Source organism: Micropterus salmoides, unplaced genomic scaffold, assembly GCF_014851395.1.
Source record: "Micropterus salmoides isolate LMB-PRFRI ecotype aquatic unplaced genomic scaffold, ASM1485139v1 Ms_hic_scaffold_396, whole genome shotgun sequence".
Taxonomy (NCBI): domain Eukaryota; kingdom Metazoa; phylum Chordata; class Actinopteri; order Centrarchiformes; family Centrarchidae; genus Micropterus; species Micropterus salmoides.
In genome coordinates this window covers 12,809-35,608 of record NW_024043328.1, presented here as the reverse complement: position 1 = coordinate 35,608, position 22,800 = coordinate 12,809, and the positions used below count along the sequence as shown (strand labels likewise).

Genomic DNA, 22,800 nt, shown 5'->3' with positions numbered 1-22,800 from the left:
ATACAGGTGGTGGTGAAACATCACTCACAAAGAAAAGGTTAAGAAAGGTTGCCTTTGAAGTTGCACATCTCAAGTCAGGACTAAACTAATATTTGAAGTAAAGTCTTTCTCACATTCACACCTACTCAAGATGTTTCAGTAATGACACGGTGCAGCTGTAGCTATCAATACATTTGCTTTGCTCCCCAAATGTTTAACCTCTCTAAAAATGATTTTCTAATTTTGCCTCAGGTTGGGAATCTATCTCGTATGTGGCTGGATGGACAAGGCAAACCCATTCAGAGGGAAGGTCCTTTCCTCTTCATTGCTACCTCTATCCTCATCTTCTTCATCACTGGGAGAACACCCAGGACATACAGGTCCATCCCAAGGCCACGTGGGCCTCTGAACACTTGCCCCTCCCGGGTCTCTGAGCAGACCATCACCCCCCTCAACAACACCAAGCACTTACTGGTGTCAGCCTACATGGACCAGAGAGTGAATGGCTTCGATATACGCATCATTGGCATATTTAGGAGAGACTCCATCCAGCCCCTTTACTGTTTTTTCTGCTGTGCTGGCCAGTTGTCAACTACAACTCCAACAACAATTTTACAACATACAGACAACTTTGGCTTCCCCTTCGTGACTACAGATGTCATGTGTCAGATTCCTCAAAACTGCAACGCTACACATGTCACTCTTCTGACTCAGCCAGATAAAGTGAGGGAGTTTAACCAGATTTGGCTTCCTATTAGAAACCAGAAGACCAATGAGAAACAGGAGAAAAACTTGCAGTTCAACTTCACAGTCTGCATCTCCAACCTGTTTGGAGACTACAACAATGTGCTTCAGTTTGCACAGACACTGGAGATGTACAGGTCAGCACAGCAACAACACCACAAACCACAAAGTCACTGAGCTGAGTCAATTAGCATCCATCCATTGCATTAAATAGGTGTTACTGTTGCTGCTGAGCAGGGCTTTCATACTTAAAAAAAAAAAGAAAAAAAAAGAAAAGTCAAATGTGACGCATAACGCAATTTATTTGAATTAATTTCAAACAACCCATATAGCATGCAAAGTCATTACCGTTTGTATATTATGTTTTTTAAAGGGACTTCCCTGCTGCTGAGTAATGAATGATAAGATGTTTTGTTGTTTGTGGCTTAACATTTACACTGGTATCTACTGTAACCTGATTTTACTTGTTATGAGTCCACCCAATTCAAAGTCCACTGTCTTCTGATTGGCCAAGACCTGAAGCATGTTACCAGGCTGTTGTTGTTGCTGGGCAGAACAGGCTGACTGAGCCGTTGATTTCTTTTAAATACGTTAACCTCGTTTTTTTTTTTTAAGCTTTGGCCATGTTTAACATGAACATCCCACATTGTAACATTGTAGATAAGTCATAAAATGTGGAAAAGCATAATAGGTCTCCTTTAAAGGTTCAGTGTGTAAGTGTTAGTGGCATCTAGTGGTGAGGGTTGCAAATTGCAACCAGTGCTTATGGTGCTTTTCCATTACCAGTACCAGCTCAACTCGACTTGACTCAGTTTGGCCGTGCTCCGTTTTCCATTGCAGAGATAATGTAGGTGGTCGTCATAGTGACACCGCACACAACTGCCACGACGTATTGTTGAAGATAGATATATACTTTATTTATCCTGAGGGAAATTCAAGCATCCAGTAGCATACGAAATATACATATATTAAACATACATTAAACCTATATTAAAATAAAATAAAAATAACTTAACACAGTAGCCACAGTAAACAGTGCAAACAGTAAACAGTACAGATGGAGGTAGAAATTGTTCTTTTTTCTATTGTCCTCCCTGCCATGACTAGGAGCTGTTGTACAGTTTAATGGCCAGGGGGATGAAAGAGTTTTTAAGTCTGTTGGTGGAGCTGGGCTGCAGCAATCTGCTACTGAACACACTCCTCTGCCCGATGAAGGTGTTGTGCAGAGGGTGGTGGGCATTGTCCAGTATGGACAGCAGTTTGTCCAGGGTCCTTCTTTCTGCCACTATCACCAGAGATTCCAGCTCTGAGCCCACCACTGAGCCAGCTCTCCTCACCAGTCTGTCCAGTTGGCCACCACAGACTGGTAAAACGTCTGCAGCAGTTTTTTGCAGATGTTGAGGGACCCCAGCCTTCTCAAGAAGTACAGACAGCTCTGCCCTGTCCTGTGGAGAGTGTATCTGTGTTATACTGGAAGTCAGATGTGTACAAGGTGAAGAGGACGGGAGAGAGCATGGTCCCCTGTGGTGCTCCGGTGCTGCTGACCACAGTGTCTGACATGTAGCCTTTCAGTCTGACGTACTGTGGTCTCTCTGTGAGAAGTCCGTAATCCATGTCACCAAGAGTGGGTCCACCCTCATCTCTGTCAGCTTGTCTCTCAGCAGGAGCGGCCGGATGGTGTTGAAGGCACTGGAGAAATCAAAAAACACCATTTTCACAGCACCGCTCTCCTTGTACAGATGTGAGTAGGCCCTGTGGAGCAGATAGAGGATGGCATCCTCCACCTCCTTGTATCCAAACTGCAGTGGATCTTGTGCATGGTGAACCTGGAGTCTGAGGACATGTAGCAGCAGCCGTTCGAAGGTCTTCATGATGTGTGCTATCAGTGCTACTGGTCTGAAGTCACCCAGTTCCCTGGGGTGTTTTTTCTTGGGAACTGGGATGAGACATGAAGTCTTCCAGAGCACTGGGACCCTCCCCAGCTGTAGGTTCAGGTTGAAGACATGCTGGAGTGGCTCCCCCAGTTCAGCGAAACAGGCTTTAAGCATCCTTGGACACACTCTGCCCGGGACCGCTGCTTTCCTTGGACAGAGCCTCCTCAGCTCTCTGCTCACCTGATCCTTGGTGATGGTGGTGGGTAGGGGTGTTGGAATGTCCAAGTGTGTGGAGGGTGGGAGTGGTCTGCAGTCTGAAGCTTGATTTATACTCCTGTGCGTAGGATTTATACTTGTGTGTCCGTGAATAAACGAGTTGTCCACCGCGATGTTGTCCGTAAACGTAATTGTATCCATAGAATATATAAAGTTTTACATAGCTAGTGTTACATAGAGTTAAAGTAAAAAAAAGAAAAAGAAAACATGCTTAAAGTATTAAAAACAACACGACACATACGGATTTACTGGATCAGCATCACACAATGCGACACACACACCAGCGACCCACACAGCTTTCTCTTGATTTAAGTTAAAACGTTACAACCTTACTCAGAATGTAAAGATAGATGAGCGGTATGAAAACCTTCCAGCTGTGTTTAACTCTGCCGTTGTTGCTGCAGTGGTCTGTGTGACGGTGGGAGCAAAGGGCTCTATGAGCGGGCGGCTGGCCGGCCTCCAGAGCTCCTCCCGCGGGTTGGCACAGGCTTCCCCCCACCGCCACTTACGGAGCTCCAAAAACTTTCAAGCACATTTTTGTTCTGCTATCACTTTTCGTAAAACTGTCACTATTTGAAATCAGTTGATTTCTCACCTCAAAACTTCTCAGAAGTGGATTTAGTGATGAAATTAAATAAGAAAACTGTAAAATATAATAGTTTTTATTGATTGCGCGCACAATGATGATGCAGTGAATAGTGACGATTCTTTCTGACCAATCAGTAGTCTGCTGTTTTCTCACGTCACATTTTAGTATTGCCTCAGCTTACTTGAAACTCAGACGGAGGTGATACAAAAAAAAGTACCTGGAAGCAGGTACAGGTACAACTTTTTATCACATGGGGGGTGGGGCGTTACACACGGTAACTCTGCTTTAATCTTGAGAAGCTGCAGTGCTGCAGTCTCTATTTATTAGTCAGTGTAACTTACACTGTGCATTTCCAGCTAAACAGGCTTTTTGTTGTGCTGAGTTTTGCATGCTTTGCAACTTTTTTCTTGACATGTCAGAACACAGATATGTAAAAGCAATTTTGAATGTGCTAAAAGTTTTGAACTGAGCAGAAACAGAGGAACTATTAAAGTGCATAATTTATAACTGAATTAAAATGAAATAATTTATCATTGAGGTACCAAGTGGTCGACAGTTTAAGTAAGTAAGAGTAAATATTGGACTTGCTACTATGGACTGTTACTCCTCATTAGCTAGATGTGAAATGGGGGGGGTGCGCGCGCAGCACAAACAAAAATTAGCTCTATTTATCTATATTTTATTGAGATGTACTGCTGGCAGAATCTCATAGATGTATATCTCAAATCCTGAGCATATAAACACAAAATTAACTACATGGCTAGATACTACTAGAGCTAAATGAGAAAATGTGTTGTGGGTAAACCAATCATGTGACCTTTGCCTCTCTTTTCACCAGGCTGTTGGGTGTGAACAGGGTGGTGATCTATAACACCAGCTGCGGCCCAGAACTTGACCGCCTGTTGCAGACCTACAGCCAAGAGGGCTTCGTGGAGATGGTTCCTTGGCCCATCGACCGGAATCTGAATCCATCTCGTGGCTGGCTCTTCTCAGAGAGCGGTGGGGATGTGCACTACTTTGGCCAGCTGACCACGCTTAATGAATGCATTTACAGATCCATGGACCGGTCCCGCTACGTCATGCTGAACGACATAGATGAGATTATAATGCCCTACCAACACAACGACCTGATGTCTTTGATGAACTCGCTCCAACAGCAGCAGCCAAATGTAGGGTATTTTTGCCGTGCTTTTGAGAAATACAGATATTACATCAATATCCAAACTGTAGGACCATAATTGATATTCATATTTATATTCACTTTCCATTTTTCATTCTGTAGACAGGGGTGTTCAAGATTGAGAACCATATCTTCCCCAAGATTCATTTTGAGCCAAGTGGGAGGTTTCACCTGCCTCAGTGGAACGGGGTGCCAGGAATTAATATTCTGGAGCACGTCTACAGGGAGGACCCCAACAGAAATATATACCACCCATACAAGATGATAGTTCAGCCAAGGTAAGCTGAATTTGTCTGACTAAAAGTTAATCACTCCGGACCCACACTCAGTGCATTGGTTGAGTAAATAATATTATATCCAATATATAACATTTGGCTCTCTTTGTAAAATACTATATTATCCATCCATCCATCCATCGTCAACCACCTATCCTGTGTACAGGGTTGCGCGGGGGGGCGGGGCTGGAGCCAATCCTAGCTGACATTAGGCGCAAGGCAGGGTACACCCTGGACAGGTCGCCAGTCCATTGCAGAACATGTATTATATAACAATATACTATATTATATATTAAAATATATTATTTAATGTGAACAAAACACGCCCGCTGCCCCCAAAGGACAGAATGAAAATCACAAACAGTTTTGCTACTATTTGCCTAACCAAACGCTGAACTAAGCTAACCCCTAGTCCTAACAAGGTTTATTTTGCGCCTTTTTTTCACCCCAAAATCCAATGAACTGAAGAAGCAACCAGCTTATTGGGAACCCCCACAGAAACCATGGACGTGCCCCGAGACAACCGCTACTCACCAGTTTCACACTACACTACAAAATCAACAAAACTCAAAGGAGTAATGCCGCTATAAGTTAAAACTTATAAACCAGGGTTGTAATCCTTACCTTGCTTTGGACATAATAAGACTTGCACACAAAAAGAAAGCTACAAAAACCACTGATGCCTCTCCATCGCCAGGTGCACTGATTAAGTGACCTTATTGTTACTAAAAGGAAATCCAATAAATAATTATTCCTCTAGGACATCTTTTATTAAAACTAACGACAAACACAATAGATTGACAAATCACTACTTGTTTGGGCAAGCCTCTATTTTGTGTTGACTGTCTTGGCAAATGAAGGTAGAGACATTTTCACTGAACTCATTTATGTCTCATCACAGGATGGTGGAGCAGACTTCAGTGCATGAAGTGCTCAAGGCTTTCGGACAACAGTACAAGGTTCCACTAGACGTTTGTCGGATCATTCACGTCCGCGTGGCTCTGCAGGGGGGTTAACACTGGAGCAGCTCAATGTGGACAAACGACTGTGGGACTTCAGCAATCAACTGATTCCCAATGTGGACAGAGAACTGAAGAGGGCTGGGCTGCTAAGCTCAGAGGGGCAGAGCTGATGGACAAACAGTCCGACTATGGATGTACACCCTCGCCAGTGGGGACATTTAATAACATCCTGGTTAAATCTGGGCATGGGATCTGAGTGGTGGTTTTGGTTGTAATTTGTTTTCTGAAATGCTGTCTTCTACACTGATTTTAAATGCTGCTCAATATATGAAGAATTCTAAACTTTTGAAGAACTGTAGATTCACTGCGTGCTATGAGTGTGACTAACTGGTCGTAACCAATTGCACCACCCCTCCAACTGAATAATTTTGAGTCTGGACCAAAATGGTGGACCGACAGACTGACACTGTCATCCCCTGAGCCATGCCGCATGCTCTGCTTAAAAAACCCTAATCAATACTGGATATAGTGGAAAACATTGTAAAAGCTTTTGTGCAGTCAAACTGTATTTTCTCACTAATGAACTGACAAGAAGAGGGTTAAGGTTACACGAGGGCAGTTTGTGGTCATGTCAGTAACTTAATCAAATGTACACTGGCAAGCTATTCTTCTTCATTTGAAGGGCCTGAAAGTTGTTATGCAATTATGTGCCACTAAGTGTAGAATTTTTGTGTAATTGAAGTATCCTGAATTATTCTGATAGCATGATGGCTTTTTGTTTTAGAAAATTAGTGGGGTTTATGTGTTGTTTCACCTCCATTCCAACTCGGAAGATTATTTTTGTGCAGCAATTACTTTTTTTGTGTGTCTCTGTTCAGTCACTGCTGTCACATGGACTCTCCAGGGTGTTTGGGCTAAAACAGTCTTAGGGTGACCAAATAAAAATTGAAAGTTTCTTGAAGAACCCAAGTGATAAGATAGTGAGGGGTATGCTTTTGATTAAAGGGATGTTCATATGTTTATTTTTCTATTTATTAGCGAAATCCATTCTCTGCATTTAACCCATCCCTCAAGGGGGCAGTGGACAGGAAACCCATGAGAACATGCAAACTCCACACAAAAAGGTTGGGAAGATAGGGGTTTGAACCCACAACCTTCTTACTATGAGGCCACAGTGCTATCCAGCTGCATTAAGAACACATGTATGACCTGACCTTATTTTTTCAAATAACCTGTTTACCTTTTAAAATATAATTACACAATTACATGTTTTGACACTGATTTTTCTTCATGTTGAAGGATCTGAACTTCTAGAAATGAGTAAAAGGTTCTGAACTGTAGAGATCGTTACCTTTACTGAACTCTGCAGCAGGTCACAGTGACATTAATAATACAATTTCCTATTTCTAATCGGTAATTGTATTATATTATCATTGATCTTTTGTTACATGCCAAATATGTGTCAAAAAAACTTTGTAGTTTTTATGTCAAAATCCCAGTTAAATGTGATTTTGGGGTGACTAGCTAACCCCACTAATCATGTAAAGCTGCTTTGTCATGTAAATGCTTCACCCAGGAGTGAACCAGAATTTAAAAGTTAATTGATTAAAGCAGGGTTTTCGGTTTTCTCAAAATGTTCTTTAGCTTCCGCCCACCGTTAGAGATGGAAGTCACAAAATTATGCCTTAGTTAACATCTACCTTTAAGTTTGTCAAAGAATCACATGCAGTTCTTAAGCTTTTGTACTGATGATTGTACGGGCCAATCCAAGCAGTAGATGTGCTACAGTTGTGAGTCATGTAACATCTCTTCCGCCAATGGGAAATATTTGGTTCTTAAGCTGCTCCACACTCCATTACGTTCACCAGCTTGTTGCTAACTTTTTCTGTATGCCATTTGGTGATGAGCAGGTGCAGTGCACAGTGGGTTTCTCGTTAGCCATTTTACTGAAAACAGCTGTGAGTGTTGTTAAGGCCGCCACTGGCTGCCTTTAGAGTAGTTGTGTTTTGGAGTTCTCTGAGCTGTATGCAAATCCCCACGGCAAGCACCTGTCGAGGATTGGTTCCCCTGGACCTGGAACCACCCACTTCCTGGTTGCTGTTTGCTGGCGTCTGATTGGTGTGGCTGAGGATCCTACCGAACCTGCCAACCAGAACTCACCAATCAACTCCAGCTGGCCTACAAATAGTTTGTGTTCCTGCAGTTCGAGGGGACTGTGAGCCAGTGATCAGTTTGCCTTGTTGTTGGTTGTGTACCCCTGTGAATGTCTTGAGTGTTTAAATCTGATCTGTTTGTCGGTTGCCGGCTTAGGTGACTCTTGTCAGTAAAAACCTTTGTGAACTAGAGTGTGAGTGGCACCCTTTAAGGGGGAAAATTGTTTGTTTGGTTACACTACATTCCTGTACAGCATGTAGGTACTGACCTCCTTTTGTTAAGTGTTTTTTTTGTCAGTACCTACATAGCCTCCTTTTGTTGTGTTTTTTTTGGAGACAACTCATTTAATTAAACTTCGACTCAACCTGAATTCAGTTGTCCTTACCACCTTAATTTAACCCAAATACCTTGTTACTGCCCTACCCTAACGAGCTGGGTTGTAACAGTGTGTATATATTATATAAAAATGGTGTACCTAAAGGAAGTGTAACTGATATTTTCAGGCTGGGAAGAATCAGGAACACCTTTTGAATTCTTATCAATCATGTATTGGGTTACATGTGTCCTAATAAGTGTGGAGACCAAACCAGCGCCCTTGGATTCAGACGACTCAGGGGAGTTTCTGTTTACTTTCTGCTAAATGGGGGAGGTATCAATGGCTTACAATCAACTTGAGGCATATTGTTGTTAATTTGTTTGCTTTTTGTGAACATTGAAGTATATTTAAAAATAATGCATATTTTTTACTTCCTGGTTCATAAATTGCTGGCGCATTGTGAACTAATAAAAAACTCTTGTTTCAAGTAAATCATTTCCTTGTATAGAATGAAAACCTGTTTCACACTGATACCTTCAAACATTAGTTGAGACATTGTGCAGACACAAAAAAGTGAAATGCCTGAGGAGTTTCAACAGCTTCCTTATTTTTCATTAAACATTGACCTAAAGCTCACACCACTGCAAACTGCACGAACCACCCTACCTCTAGGAACACACTTAACAATCCGTCTTTCTTTGTTGTTTGTTTTTTCACTGTCAGAAATGTTTCCTTTACAGAAAGTGGAGTTGACTACTTTTGTAGGAACAAGTTTCCCAAGCACTTACACATTGCATGCAGATAATGGATTTTTTCCACAGCTCAGTATTGATTACATGACCAGACATCAGTGAGGCAGACAGCAGAATAGTGTTGCTCATTCCCAGTCACTCAATCTCTTAACACTCTTCCTCATGTATTACATGCCAGAGGTGGAACACTACGCTGACTGAGGGAGAGCACTACTTGAGCTTAACTTGAGTAATACCCAGTCACGCCCCTTTATACTTCTGCTCCCCAGAAGGTTGTACTTTGTACTTTAAATGACAGCTACATAGCTAGACTTAGCTATATAGCTAAGACTTATATAGCTTGATTTTCAGAGAAAATGTGAGTTCACAACGTTGTTATGGATTACAAAACCCAACACTATATATACACATTGCACCTGATACTATATCTTATATAATGAACTATAGTATGTTAATAATGAATTTCTATATTATTCTGGTATACACTACTTACAAATATACAAGACCTTCTATCACAACACCGTAACTTTACCTTTAATTGCTCTTGTATAGTTTATATTTTTACTTCTATTCTTATTCTAGTTTTATTATTTACTATTTATCTGCACCACCCAAATTTCCCCTCTGGGTATCAAAAAAGGTTTATCCTAAGTAACCTTAAGTTATTACCACTGTGTCAACAGTATAATGCTACTTACACATGAATCACCTCCTTTGACCAAGCTATTCTGGAGCCCTTCTTTCCAACGTCAATTTCATGGTTTCCTTCTATGTTTTTTGCCCTGTGGAACTAAACAGTATTTCAGCTGACAAGAGCAGTATCAAGGAAATTACTTAGCTGTTGGTCCCATCTGAGTATTTTTTAAACCTTTTTTTGATTAAAAAAGAAAATCTATTTGTTGTGCATATCCCATAAAGTATAAAAGTAGCAAAGGAGACATATTTGAAGCATATTTGAAGAGTTAATTTACAGAAACAGATTCTTAACCTTAAATTATATAACCCAACAGCAGTTTGATTCATAGTCCCACGGAGTGCACAATAAAAAATTGATAAAAATGGCTGAACCGTCAGAGGTTGAGTTGAATTGTGGTTAATGTATACGCCAGGTTTGGACTTAAGAAAGGTTTTCGAACTGTCCATCATGAGTCTGACAATGTTACAAATTGCAATACATTCGCTCTTACAGTGACTTACAGTAAAAATGAATTATCAGTCACCAAGGTTTATAAGTTGTACCTTGGAGTAACTGTTTAATTTAAAATGAATCCTGTATGTTGTTATTTTCAGGCAACATAGAAATAGGATGAAAAAAGCCTGAGCCTAACAAAGTCTAAAACGCTCTCTAACACAATAACAAACTCCATTCACTTAAGTAAAGAAGTAATCCCACACATACTAGACTCAGACACATTTAAAAATGGCATCATCATTTGGAAACTATTTATTGAACATTTGCAACCAGATATCAGTTAAATACAGAACTTTCAATTCTCTCTCTACATCCCCCAACTGCAGGGACTTGCTCCACTTCATTACACTGGGAGGAGGGAATGTTACAGGACTTGGTAAGGCGCACATTGTGCTGTAAGTCATTTGGCTTTCTTTCTTCTGATAATAAAGAGAATTAAATCTGAGTCTGCCTCTCAAATGTCCAACACGGCTTCCTCTCCTCGCAGCTAAGTCCTCCGCGCACAGACCATGGCAAAACGACACAAGCAGGGAGCCGAGAAGAGAAAACCAGTATAGACGACTGAGACACACCCCCACTGAATGGGGTCTGAGATGTGTAGCCGTGATTGAAAAGCTAAAAGTAAAATGATCAACATGAATATATTAGAAAAATGGCAATTAGTCTTTAATAAACATCTCGCCTCACCTACTCCCAATGTGACCAGGGTTATAAATTAAAACTGTCCAAATAAAATCAATCAACCAAACACTTTGGGCCCATTCAGTTCCATTTCAAGACTGGAAAATCCTCATTGCAAAAAACAAATGGCACTTTTCAGTCTCTTGAACTGGAATCTAAAATATCGACTTCAACGGAATCGACCCCCAACTAAAATCAACTCTTTCTAATTTACATATATGGGTCAGGCGCTCTTTCAAGCTTCCACCGTTCTAGCAGTTGCTCCCCACAGGACGGGGGTGGGGGGGTGGGACTCTGTGGTCTCTGATGGCTAGGCCACGGTTTTGAAGGTCTGCAGTATGAGGTTGGTTTGGTGGATGAGCCGGTTTGCGCTGATGAAGACATTTATCGCCCTGGGGAGGAAACAGAATGGGAACAGTTAGTTAATAAATAACCAGCTGTGCCAATGCAAACATTCCTGCCCTCGGGTCCTCTCTTCTTAAACCTCTGTTGTTGATACAATGTAAGATGATATGATGAAGACATGCATGAGGAGTGGGAGAATTGAATAACAAACACATTCACAACATCCAGAGGGGCTTTTTAAGACAGTTGTCAGTTAACGTACCAACAACAATAAACAGTGTTCTTTTGAAGATTACGGTTTTCAGTGCTGTTTGTTTGACAGTAGGATTATGATAAGACCACAGGCTCCAATTCTCATGATACTTGATAAAAGGGTATATAGTGTGGACGAAGGAAGAACACATTTAATTTTGTAACGGATCCGAATCACAAGGCGGAAACACCGTAAACAAATGATTTTTCACTTTCGTTAACATTGAGATAGGTCAGTTGTAAAATTAACTGAACCAACCATAATTAAAGAGAATGGCGACCAGGGATATGTTTTTTCCAGATTTTCCAACCTATAACAAATGCACAGCTGATAATGATAGTTTTGGAAATATATCCAGACACATATACACACATACATACATACACACACATATATATATATATATATATATATATATATATATAGGTTGCACTTGCAGATCTGCATATCATAGAAGACTGGACTAATCATAGTTTTCATGTGGTGTCACATTCCAAGGAAAACGCTCCCTTGGAGGGCAAAAAAGACGTTATTTTCCACTGCCCGCTAACCAGGAAGCAAGTGATACACCGCTACTGTGAGTTTGAGTTTTTGTGTTGCCAAAATGCTAGATGGTAGTTGTGCTTTTGGATGCACTAATCGACAAGGAGACAAGCCTGAGCTGTGTCAGGTGAGGGATTCCCCACAAGGTAAATGTAAACATTACCACAGTCGAGCGCTGGCAGGGACCTGGCGGTTTTTAACGGCGGAAATACAGCAGCTGGTGCTGTATATGGATCTCAAGTGCCCAACACTTGCAGTTTGTGACCATAATCTATCTTTTCTTGTTGAGTTGAGAGATGATCCAAATAAAATTTAACGGCTTTTACGGCATCTCTGCGAGGGAGTTCGGTGTCAGCCACTATCTTGGTCTGTTGTTATGCCCTTCTGTCACGTGAAAACTATGAATTGACACTTACTTTCCATCTTTGAAGTATGTTTTGAGGGTGTCGCTGAAACTTTTGGAGTATTTCACAAACTCCTTTTTCTGGTGCTCCAGGGCCTTCACAAACAGAGAAAAAAAAACATAGAAACATTTTTTTTTTAACATGGAAAAAGTGAGAAACGTACACGTGTGTGTGTGTGTGTTTTGTGTGTGTGTGTGTGTGTGTCTGTTACTCACTCTGCGATTTTGGTATTGATATTTCTTAATGACATTGTTGACTGTGTCCAGGAGCTCTTTTATGGCGCTGGCTATGTCTCTGCAGGGAACCAACAACACCATAAGCGAGGGTTTCACAACACAAACACAACCAAGAGGTGTACCAGTCAGTATAAGTGATGAAGAAATAGCAACAATGAATCATTGTAATAAGGACAGCACAGAGTTATTTGACTATCCTCACCAATAATGGCTGTAATACAATATATTCTATATTTGTACTGAAGGCTGCATTGTTTTTTTTCTTATTTCCTCTTTTTTCTTTTAAATTCCAGTCGCTATTGGCGGCAACAGCAAGTCAAAAGTCTCGCTTCTGATCTGTTTACACAGCCAACTTTAAATTTTGAGAGTTGGCAACACACATCCACATTTATCCGGAGGTCGTTTGACCTGACGCCCCCACATCCATCACAGAGATCTAGGTATTAGGAATTTAAGTACTTCTGCTTAACTTCTCACAACAGTGACACAGGTTATGGAGTCAAGGACATTATGTACACTCACAAACGATCACTACACTAGCTGATTTAGCAACACTAGCGGCACAGCTCTAGGGATGGCACTCTGTCGGTCAGTCCATCACTTTGGTCCAGAATGAATTACCTCATTCTGACCAGTCAGTCACCATGGCGTTGTCCATTTTAGATTGTAAAACTGGTCAAATATTTGCTAAACTACATGACACAACACATCCAGTAACGAGCCGAGTTTGCGTAAGTCAAAGCTAAACATTACAGTGGAAAATGTTGATTTTCCAAACAGGCTGTTTTGCTTCTCAGAATGCATTTTAGCTCAGAACTTATGCCCCTGCGGTACCACAACACCGGAGAGATTAACCGCAAAATTGAAATACCGTGCTATTGGTCAAGCCTACCGCGGAGGATGGCAAGCACTGCTACAACCGCAATGTTCATACTTTACACTTCATTGCATGTTAAATGAATAAATTTAAAGTGCTTTAGAAGTTCCACAACTGTAACAAACTGTACAAGGTCAAGGACGGATCACCATGAGCTGTACGTGACCTGACTTCAAACTAGGAAGCTGAAGGTGTTGCCGTATTGTTTTACTGTTTATTTTAATGGTTAGCTAACTTGCAAAAGTATATTGCGCGGCTTAAGTGGCTAACAGGCTCGGCAATGTTGTGATACTGAGGGACATTCGAGAGAAACTGTGAACGTAAGCCTCATTTAAAGCTCACCAACTGACAAGCGTACTGTGTCGGATGCCTGCAGCTGTTTTTCATGTTGCTCTCTGTGGAAATTTAGTTATAACGTTACTACAGTGCAGTGGTTAGTTGTGAACAACCCATTCTGCTCCACGCCAGTGTGTGTTGGTGGGTATGTGTGCGTTGCTGCGGTATGTAAATTGTCTTGAGTGTTAAACTGAACGCTGAGGTGCTGCTATACCCTCTGCATAAGACCAAAGTTGACAGGCCAAGAAAGATGACCCTCTCAGAAGTGTTCCGTGGAATGTGTGTAATAGGGATGGGTCAAAAAGGGCATGCAACTAAAAGCATATGCACCTGAGATATATTGTAAGATGTAGATACTACTCAGTGGGAAAGGAGAAAAGTCCGTGTACCAAGATATTATATCATTTCTGGGCCCCATATCTATGACAGAAGGTATGGGGATGGGGACATAGATCTCCATACCTGTGACAGAACATACGGTTATAGAGACAGATCGTTTTTTAAAAACCAGGGCCTATAAATTTGGAAGCTACTGGTATATGACCAGAGACCCTCTTAAGGGGGCCCAAGGGGGCCAAAACCCTGGGAAGTGCCAGACCCGAGAGTTTTACTGGTGTCTTATAAAAAAATATATGACTACGAAATAGTACCCTCAGATAATGTGTTTATACAGTTAACTGACAATAAAGATGAATTAATGTTTTTAAGAAGAATAGGAGAATTAGGATTTTAAGGGAGTATAATATTACAGGAACGGGGTTTTAAGACGGTCCAAAAAGTAAACATCAAAGGAGAGATTTACACCAGTAGAACTAATTAATGGCTACATTAAATAAAAAAATAGGCAGGTATCTCGCAGAGGCCCCACCTCTCTAGGGAGAGCCAAGACTATATAATGAGAAGCTCCACACCATGTTTTCAGTGTGCCTTACCGGTCTGCTAAGGCTTGCTCAGGTTTTGTCTTGCTTTGACAATAAACTCCACTGCATCAATCTCTGACCGACTCCAGTAACTTCTTTCGAACTCCAAGTGTTTATCTACCAGCAATACTTGTTAAGTATTGAGGACAGATCTGGACTTCCAGCGGGCCTGAGTCTAGTGTTTTGTCCCTCTACAACAGACATGCCCTGTTGTTGACTAGCAACCAGCAACTAGCTCGCTCCGACCATAAAGCTGCTGTTAGCCGCTCGCTGTGCAGTGAGGTGAGATCCACAGACACTCTTACTATGCTATATGGACCAAATTACTTCATTGATGAAAAATGCGATACCGTGCTGTTGAGCCCCAACAGAGACATTTTAGAGGAGACACGCCACTGAATCACATCCTCAATACAAGTCTATGGGGAAAGCCCATAGCTGCAAAGATGACGGTTATCTCGCCTGGCATGACTTGCCTATAAGTACTTTGGCCCCAACATATTACCACAGGGGAAATTACTTCACCGCAACAGCCCTACAAGTTACTGAAGGCCTGAGCACTGGACCTTAAAGTACAGACCAGCATTTGATTGTGATGTGTAAATTTTGTGCATCTGTTGGTGCTATGCAAGTATTTTTATTTATTACCTAACACAGTGCACAGTTGTGTGTGTGTGTGTTTCCACTGCTAGCACTCACTTGATAGTCTGTAGGAAGCGTACTCTGTCATTGATCTCATCCGGGATTTTGCTGAGGATGTGTTTCAGAGCTCTGGCCTTCTCATTTAGGTCTTGGAACTCCTGCTCGGGCCGGTCAATCATAAACTCTGCAGGAAAGGGGTGTTTAGGGCATTCCCAGACATCAATGATTTATATAAATGGGCGGATAGACTAGCTAGTGAAGTCAGAATAGAACAGAACCAGTAAATACTGGGAAAACTGGTGTACATTACAGCTGCCATCACCTATAAACCTGGATCTCAGAGTCACAAAAAAAGACCATTGCCACCACAATATCTCAGTACTTCCTCTCATACAGTCACCTTCCACATCATCAGCTGCCATGCGCAGTAGGGATTCAGTGAAGTTGAGCTGGACGTTCTTTTTCTCCAAGATCTTCATTATGATGTCCTGCGTCAGGCCAGGGTTCTCCCTCTCCGCCTGACAAAGGAGGAGTTGAAACAGGCGGGCAGGGCGAGGAAGAGAAGCAAGTAATTCACATATGAGAGAGAAATAAGATATAACACGGTTTGTCCTCTGCAACAAAAGCAAGACAAGGCTCAGCTCTGCAGAGAACAAAGCCAGAACTTTACTGAATGTGAGATACTGTGAGCCATTCAGATGAATGCACAAAAGCTCTCTTCCTGAATAATTCAGCCTTGTATTACACCAGCTAGGACGCAGCGGGGGGGGGGCAGTAGAGACACCAATCAGTGAGATGAAGTGAACAAAAGACCCACAAATGTCAGTGAAACAGCTGTAAGGTGAGCAGGTCTGCCTTTTGGTTTGGATAATAACAAAGATGCTTCTCCTTCATTAATATTTCATTTGTGAATCTCCTCAACACTTCTGCTCCTCAGCGGCAGGACTACGGCCAAAGTGCTTTTATTGTCCCAGTGCAGCAGCAGTGTATAGATTTAAAAAAAAGAGGAGCAAGACATTAACAAAGTCTCATCTGATGACTACAATCAAGTATCACACACAGCACGAGTCTGAATATCAGCACCTCTGATGTTAGCTTGGTTCATTGATTTGAAAATCAATCATATAATTGGGGATGTTTGATCATAATGAACAGCATATAAACTGAACCTAACAAAATAACAAACGTAAGAACAAATGAACAAATGACTTCATACATTATTCGTTTCATAATGTCATTGGTTAACTATTAGTGTGGAAACGGTTAGTTAACAAATGGCAGGCTGTGGCACTGAAAACATTCCTGCGCTCGGGTTCCTCTCTTCCCTTTAAACCTCTGTGGTTCTTGATACAGATATATCATATGTATATAGATATCAATCTACACGAGGAGCTGGATGATTATAGTTAACAAAGAATGCCACAATATCCAGCCTTTTAACATTAATAAAAGTCTCCAGTTTCCTGACCTACAAACAACAATGTACAGTACATTCCCTTGAAGGTTATTACCTCAGCCAAGGATCGTCATGTTTTCTGTGCCCTTTATTTGTTTGTCTGTCAGCAGGATTATGGAAACTACAGGCATGGGCCAAGGAAGAACCCATTCCATTTTTTGGCGGATCCAAAATCACAGGGTGGATACACTGTACACAAATCATTTTCCACTTTGATTAACATTGAGAAATAGGTCAACTCTAACAGCGGTGTTTACGGCAAAATTAACTGAATTGTTGTGCCTGTGCGAACCTGCTATAATTAAAGTGACAGGGGTGCTGCTACTAAACCAACAGCCACCTCAAACACACTGCAAAAACAGCTGCAGCAGGTATGTATTGAAATATCACTGAATACTTGAGCTGCAGTGAAATGTACATGGCAACATCATAACAGAACAGAGATTCTGATTCACATTAGTCCCCTTCAAGAAAATGTCCACTCCACACTTTATGGGCCAATAAATGTCCCCTCTGTCCGTACTGTATTTTCACTGCTTAAAAGTGGCATAAAAGGTGTGAGACAAACAAGTAAGTAATGTGTTGGCAGCAGAATTTCTCAGATGAAGGTCAATTAAAGATCAATATTTGGGGATTTAAAAAAATGTTTTGCATGTGAATCAATTTGAAACATTGCCATTGAGGAAGTCCAGCAAAGCATTGAAAAAAAAAAAAAAAAAAAAAAAAAAGAGTTGTAAACTTGTTTTTTATTTTCTTTGCTCAATTCTATGTGATATGATAACACTGCACTCACCAAAATAAGTGTTGAGATCTCTGAACATGGAGACATTGCTAAAAGTAGGTCCAATGGGGCAACAAACACGGGCAGTCAGACAATCCTAAAGGTTGTAAACAAGCCGGCTGTTTTGCCAGATTATCTAAAACATTCATCTGGAGATAAAACCGAAAGTGACTGCATCCATGCACCACCCCATAACCAGTGAGTACACACAACTATGGCAAGTGCAGAATGTCAAAGCTGAACTATGGAGTTGGGCTGAAGCTGCGGTGGTGATTAAAACCTCTTCCAAATAAATGAGCTTTTTTTATAAACTTATACCATCATCTGACCGCCCATACTTGTTGCCCCTTTGAACTGGAACAATCAGTGGATTATTCAATCAACAGGAAACGAATGGCCAACTTAAATGACTGATTAATCAGTTAGGTGATTTCTCAAGGGAAAAAAATCTCTTCTTCCAGTTTCTCAAATTCGAGGATTTGTTGCTTTTGTCTCTCATGTATCTTAGTAAACTGAATGTCACTGAGATTCGGGCCGTTGGTCAGACAAAAGAAGACATTTGACGAAGCCACATTGGGCTCTGGGAAATTATAATGGGTGTTATTCACTATTTGTGCCATTATATACTAAAACAATTATTTGAGAAAATAATCTGCAAATTAACTGATAATGAAAATAATTGCTAGTTGCAGCCTTAATTCACTGGAACTGTTTTAGTGACATCACAGCGTTCCAAAAGTTCAGTGCTTACTTTGGTGAATGAAATGTTAAAACAACAGACAGGACCGGTAGCCGCAGCTATGGAAATAAATACTCAGGTGTAATAGAATGTAATTACCCTTTAATGTAGCAGTACAATTAAGCTGCAAGCACTGGGGACATCAACATTACACAGGAAGAATGCAGCTGCTGTTTGCGAGAGTCGTTTTACTGCAGTTGTTGCAGCACTATTTGGTAATGTTTTGGTTGATTTCCATAACCTGTAATTTGCATCAGGTAACATGTAGAGGGGCCTTATTGTTATGCCATATTAAAACTGGAAAGTTACAGTTCAGCCCATTATCACAGCCAATGTGTTCATATTAGTGTATTTGAGGAAGGAAACTGAACTGTAAGCAAAATATATTAGAACACCAGATAATATGCAAATGCAGGTCCAATGTGTTTTTTGAAAAAATAAAATGGCTAACTGGGATGCCTACATTTAAACCAAAGATATTATGACAGGAAGTTGCAAGTGTCATGTAGTGATAATGTTGAACATTTCAGGTCATCTGATCGTTGCATAGTCCTACCTTTATGAAGGCTGCTCTGAGTGTCTGAGCTGCTGATAGGTTGATTCTCTCCAGCTAATGAAAAAATGAGAGAAAACACACATCATCACAGCTGAATCTCGACATTTTGGGGCTGCTGTTGTCATCTTGCATCTGACTAGGATCTTGAAGGGGTTTCAACTGCAGCTTCATGCCAAGTTGAACCTAACTGCTCTGTCATATCAAGCACCGGTTCAACAAAATTACGTTACAAAGGCAGGTGATTCAAAGGAGCACAACATGATAGACTTTCATTTTTCTTGGAAATTGGCATTGGTTTCACTTGTCTGATGTTACAGGTTAGCAACCGTATCACTTCCCTTAATTGTAATATAAAAATACCACTGTAACATTATACAGTCTTCTTCTGGTAAATAAAGGAACTAATACTGAACTTATACTGAATAAATAGTGCAACAGAATACTGACAAACACTCCACCACACCAAGACAAATAATATACTAAAATGTGACTGCTTTCATCCAGAGATGTTTTACCTCATTGAACACTGGATACATCACAGCATACAGCGTCATGGATACCATGGAGTTTGTCTCCGCTTCATTCTTCATCTCCTCCATTGTCATCCTCCAGGGAGGAGAGGCTCTTGGTGAAACGGTGAGGAGGAAACTGCAGCTCACACCCACACCCACACATACACTCACTCACCCACTCACTCACACTCTGAAAGCCACACAAGCTCCAGAATGACAAGAGCCTGGAAGAAAAGAATATTGAAAGACAACAGCAGGTTATTGATAGTCTTATCTATATGGCACGTCATTGAGTTTTTGGATGGTATATTATATAATAAGGTCAGCATATATTTGGTTATTTCATGGGGATGCACAAGTCTGATCCACTGCATCAGGTACTGTCTATGATTATAGATTGTCCATTATTATTATCATCCGCAGTGTCATTATAAAATTCAAATTACATTCATTCACGCTGTGGTGGATGCTGACTAGTGGCACATCAGTCCCTGGCCTCCCTGGTCGCCGGATATAAAAATTACTTCTTATACTAATATACACCAACCTATACTCTAAATTACTATATTCTCTATGGTCTTACTAACAAGCAGCAAGACATGAGGAGGGCAGTGGTACAGTTGTAAGTAACCTGGCAGGTGACAGCAAGGCCAATGTGACCAAACAGCAACTTAAATGTGTAACAATGTACAATTACCTATACCTAGCAAGCTTTGATATATTTGTAACGTTAAGAGTCTAGTTAAAGAGCAAGAATACAATACTAATAATGTAATGTTTGGCAGTGCAGCTCAGTTCTTAGCTATCGTTAGCTAAATGGTAAGCATTTGGGTATTTGGTTTGCTTTATCAATTACTTGTGCCATTTATGACCTGTCCAATATATAAGATACATAGAAATATTACTGTTTGTCATCTACTGTGTCTGACGCGACGACTGGCTAACTCGCAGGCTACAGCCCTGGGCTAACTGGAGATGGCTAGATGGAAGTAGCCGATGTACAGTTAACTGAGGTTTGCTGTTTTATTCAAGATAATAGACCATCAAAATAAATTGTCAGAACGATAACCTACTGGGTGTACTGACAAATGTATCGCGATTTCAACGTAAAGATACCCAATTGAGGCCTATGACCGACCAAACCGATGGTAGCGAACAGCTAGCAGTTAAAAGCGTAGCTTACGTGCTAGCTATAGTAAACTGGAGATTGTATTTTTACTGATGAGCTAAAACCACGCCTATAAACTGCTAAAGAACATATGTGTGAGTCGATATATGCGTTTCAAATGTGTACTTGTGTCTACCTTTGGTCTGACTTCTTAAATGGGTTGGTTACGCCGTCGATTGCCTTTTAGCTGCTATGTTTTCTTTACAACTTAAGACGGAAGTTTTTTAGGACTGGTCTGAGCGACATCTTCCGGACCGTTTCTACGTAAACACACACCGTCCAATCAGAGGGCAGGAGGATATAGCGTCATTTACAGTTTATAATAACTATAACTTTATGTTGTTTTTATTGCCGTTAAAACAGTCCAGATTTTATCAACAAGCTCTTTTGGCCTGGAAGCTGTGTTATTCTCATAACTTCCCTCCACACAAGTCTAGTATATGGAATTATGATTGCATCACTAGGAGGAACAAGTCACTTTATTTACAAAACTGGATCGATAGAAATATCATCTTAAGGGACTTGATTGTAACGGTCAATTAATTAAGTATAAATTATTTCTTAGAGAGAAGGCTTTCCCAATAACATTAAAAGAATATAGCTCAGTCTTTAAATCTATACCTAATGGTTTATTGGAACTAATGAAAAGCCGCAAATAACAACGTGAGGTGCCTAGTTTCACATGTACTCTTTATGTAAATAATATTGATATTTTGAGCAGCAAATGTACTAACATTAGAAAATGCCTTTTAAATTTAAAGAAAATAACACCCTCTGGCAAATTTTTCTGGAATTCTCATTTTTCTGATATTAATTGGTGTAAGGCGTGGCTTGTTCCTTTTAGATTCTGTATTACAAACAAAGTTAGAGAATTACATTTGAAAATTTTGCTCAAAATATGTGCAACCAACATGTTTATCTTGAAATTCATGCTTGATGACAACAATTGCACCTTTTGTAAAACAGAACAAGAAACTTTAAATCATCTTTTCTATGATTGTTCATTCTGTATCACATTCTGGAGGGACTTTAAGTAAATATTGTCTAAAACAACACATGCAATCACAGTTGAAGGGAAAAATGAAGATGAGAACTTATGTACCATTGTAAATCTCTTTATTTTCTTAGGGAAGTTTCATATTGGAGATTGAAATTGAAATGTATTTGTATCAAATAAGAAAAGCATTTCAATAAGTAATATCTACTCAGAACTATTCACCTAAGAAATATTTTGTCACCTACTCACTCATTCATCTCTCTTAGTTTGTTTTGTTTTTTGTTTGTTAGTTTCTTTGTTATTTATTTTTTTATTATTTTTATATATATTTAATATTTTTATTCTTTTTCTCCTTCTACCATCATATTATCTTAAGCCTCTATTTGTGTTCATGAACTGGAATGATTGACTGTTTGTAAATTGAATCCCAATAAAGTTCATAAAAAATTATGTTGTTTATAATTTGTGCTTAACATTGTTGAGTTGTGGGTGTCATTTAAGTTAATAAATACACAAATGTATTGCATTTAGTGAAATGTCTAATAATCAGTGTTATGTAATTTAGTTACGTAATTTAATTACAAAATAAATGTAACTGTAATAGTTTACATTTACTGAAACAGCTATACACTTATGAAATGTTCATGATTATCGAGGGTTACATCTGAACATTTTCTTTAAAAATCATAGGCTATGTGTTGAATAATATTAATTGTGTTTCTTTGCATGTTTTTCATGTGCACAATGTCTTCCTTTGCTATTTCCAGCCACAGCCATTCAGGAAAGTTTGATACTATTCTGATGCTTTAGATTGTTGTCATGTTTGATTTTGCAGCGCTACCTGTCTGCCAGTTGAACTTGCCTCTTGTGCTGCCTTTTGAAAATGGTTAACAGTTGAAAACATTCATTAGAAATTTGAAAAGTAATCAAAAAGTAATTAGATGTAATAAGTTACATTACTTTGATAAAAGAATGGAAAAAGTTACACTACTACTACATTTTAGGTAACTTGTAATCGGTAACCTGTTACATTTAGAAAGGCGCCTTCACAAAAACTGCCA

At 40.2% G+C, this 22,800-nt stretch overlaps 1 protein-coding gene and 1 pseudogene across 1 annotated transcript; one reads left to right on the top strand and one right to left on the bottom strand.

Annotated features, from left to right (window-relative positions):
* Positions 1–231: 231 nt before the first annotated feature.
* Positions 232–8,438, top strand: LOC119885220 (annotated as a pseudogene).
* A 2,083-nt stretch (positions 8,439–10,521) lies between these two features.
* On the bottom strand, positions 10,522–21,011 carry LOC119885221 (programmed cell death protein 10). The gene is made up of 8 exons (XM_038695369.1): positions 20,879–21,011; positions 19,578–19,798; positions 19,063–19,116; positions 15,931–16,048; positions 15,588–15,714; positions 12,735–12,813; positions 12,532–12,614; positions 10,522–11,366 (listed from the first exon to the last, which is right to left on the bottom strand). The coding sequence occupies exons 2-8, from the start codon at positions 19,665–19,667 to the stop codon at positions 11,285–11,287; spliced, it is 633 nt and encodes a 210-aa protein (XP_038551297.1). The 5' UTR covers positions 19,668–19,798; positions 20,879–21,011; the 3' UTR covers positions 10,522–11,284.
* Between the last annotated feature and the right edge of the window lie 1,789 nt (positions 21,012–22,800).

Excerpts from the sequence above, each read along its gene's own strand:
- LOC119885221 (XM_038695369.1), bottom strand. The coding sequence starts at position 19,667 with ATGACAATGGAGGAGATGAAGAATGAAGCGGAGACAAACTCCATGGTA. Across the intron at positions 16,049-19,062 it reads TCAGAGCAGCCTTCATAAAG|GCGGAGAGGGAGAACCCTGG; the intron begins GTAGGACTATGC and ends CTCCTTTGTCAG. Across the intron at positions 11,367-12,531 it reads ACATACTTCAAAGATGGAAA|GGCGATAAATGTCTTCATCA; the intron begins GTAAGTGTCAAT and ends TTTCCTCCCCAG.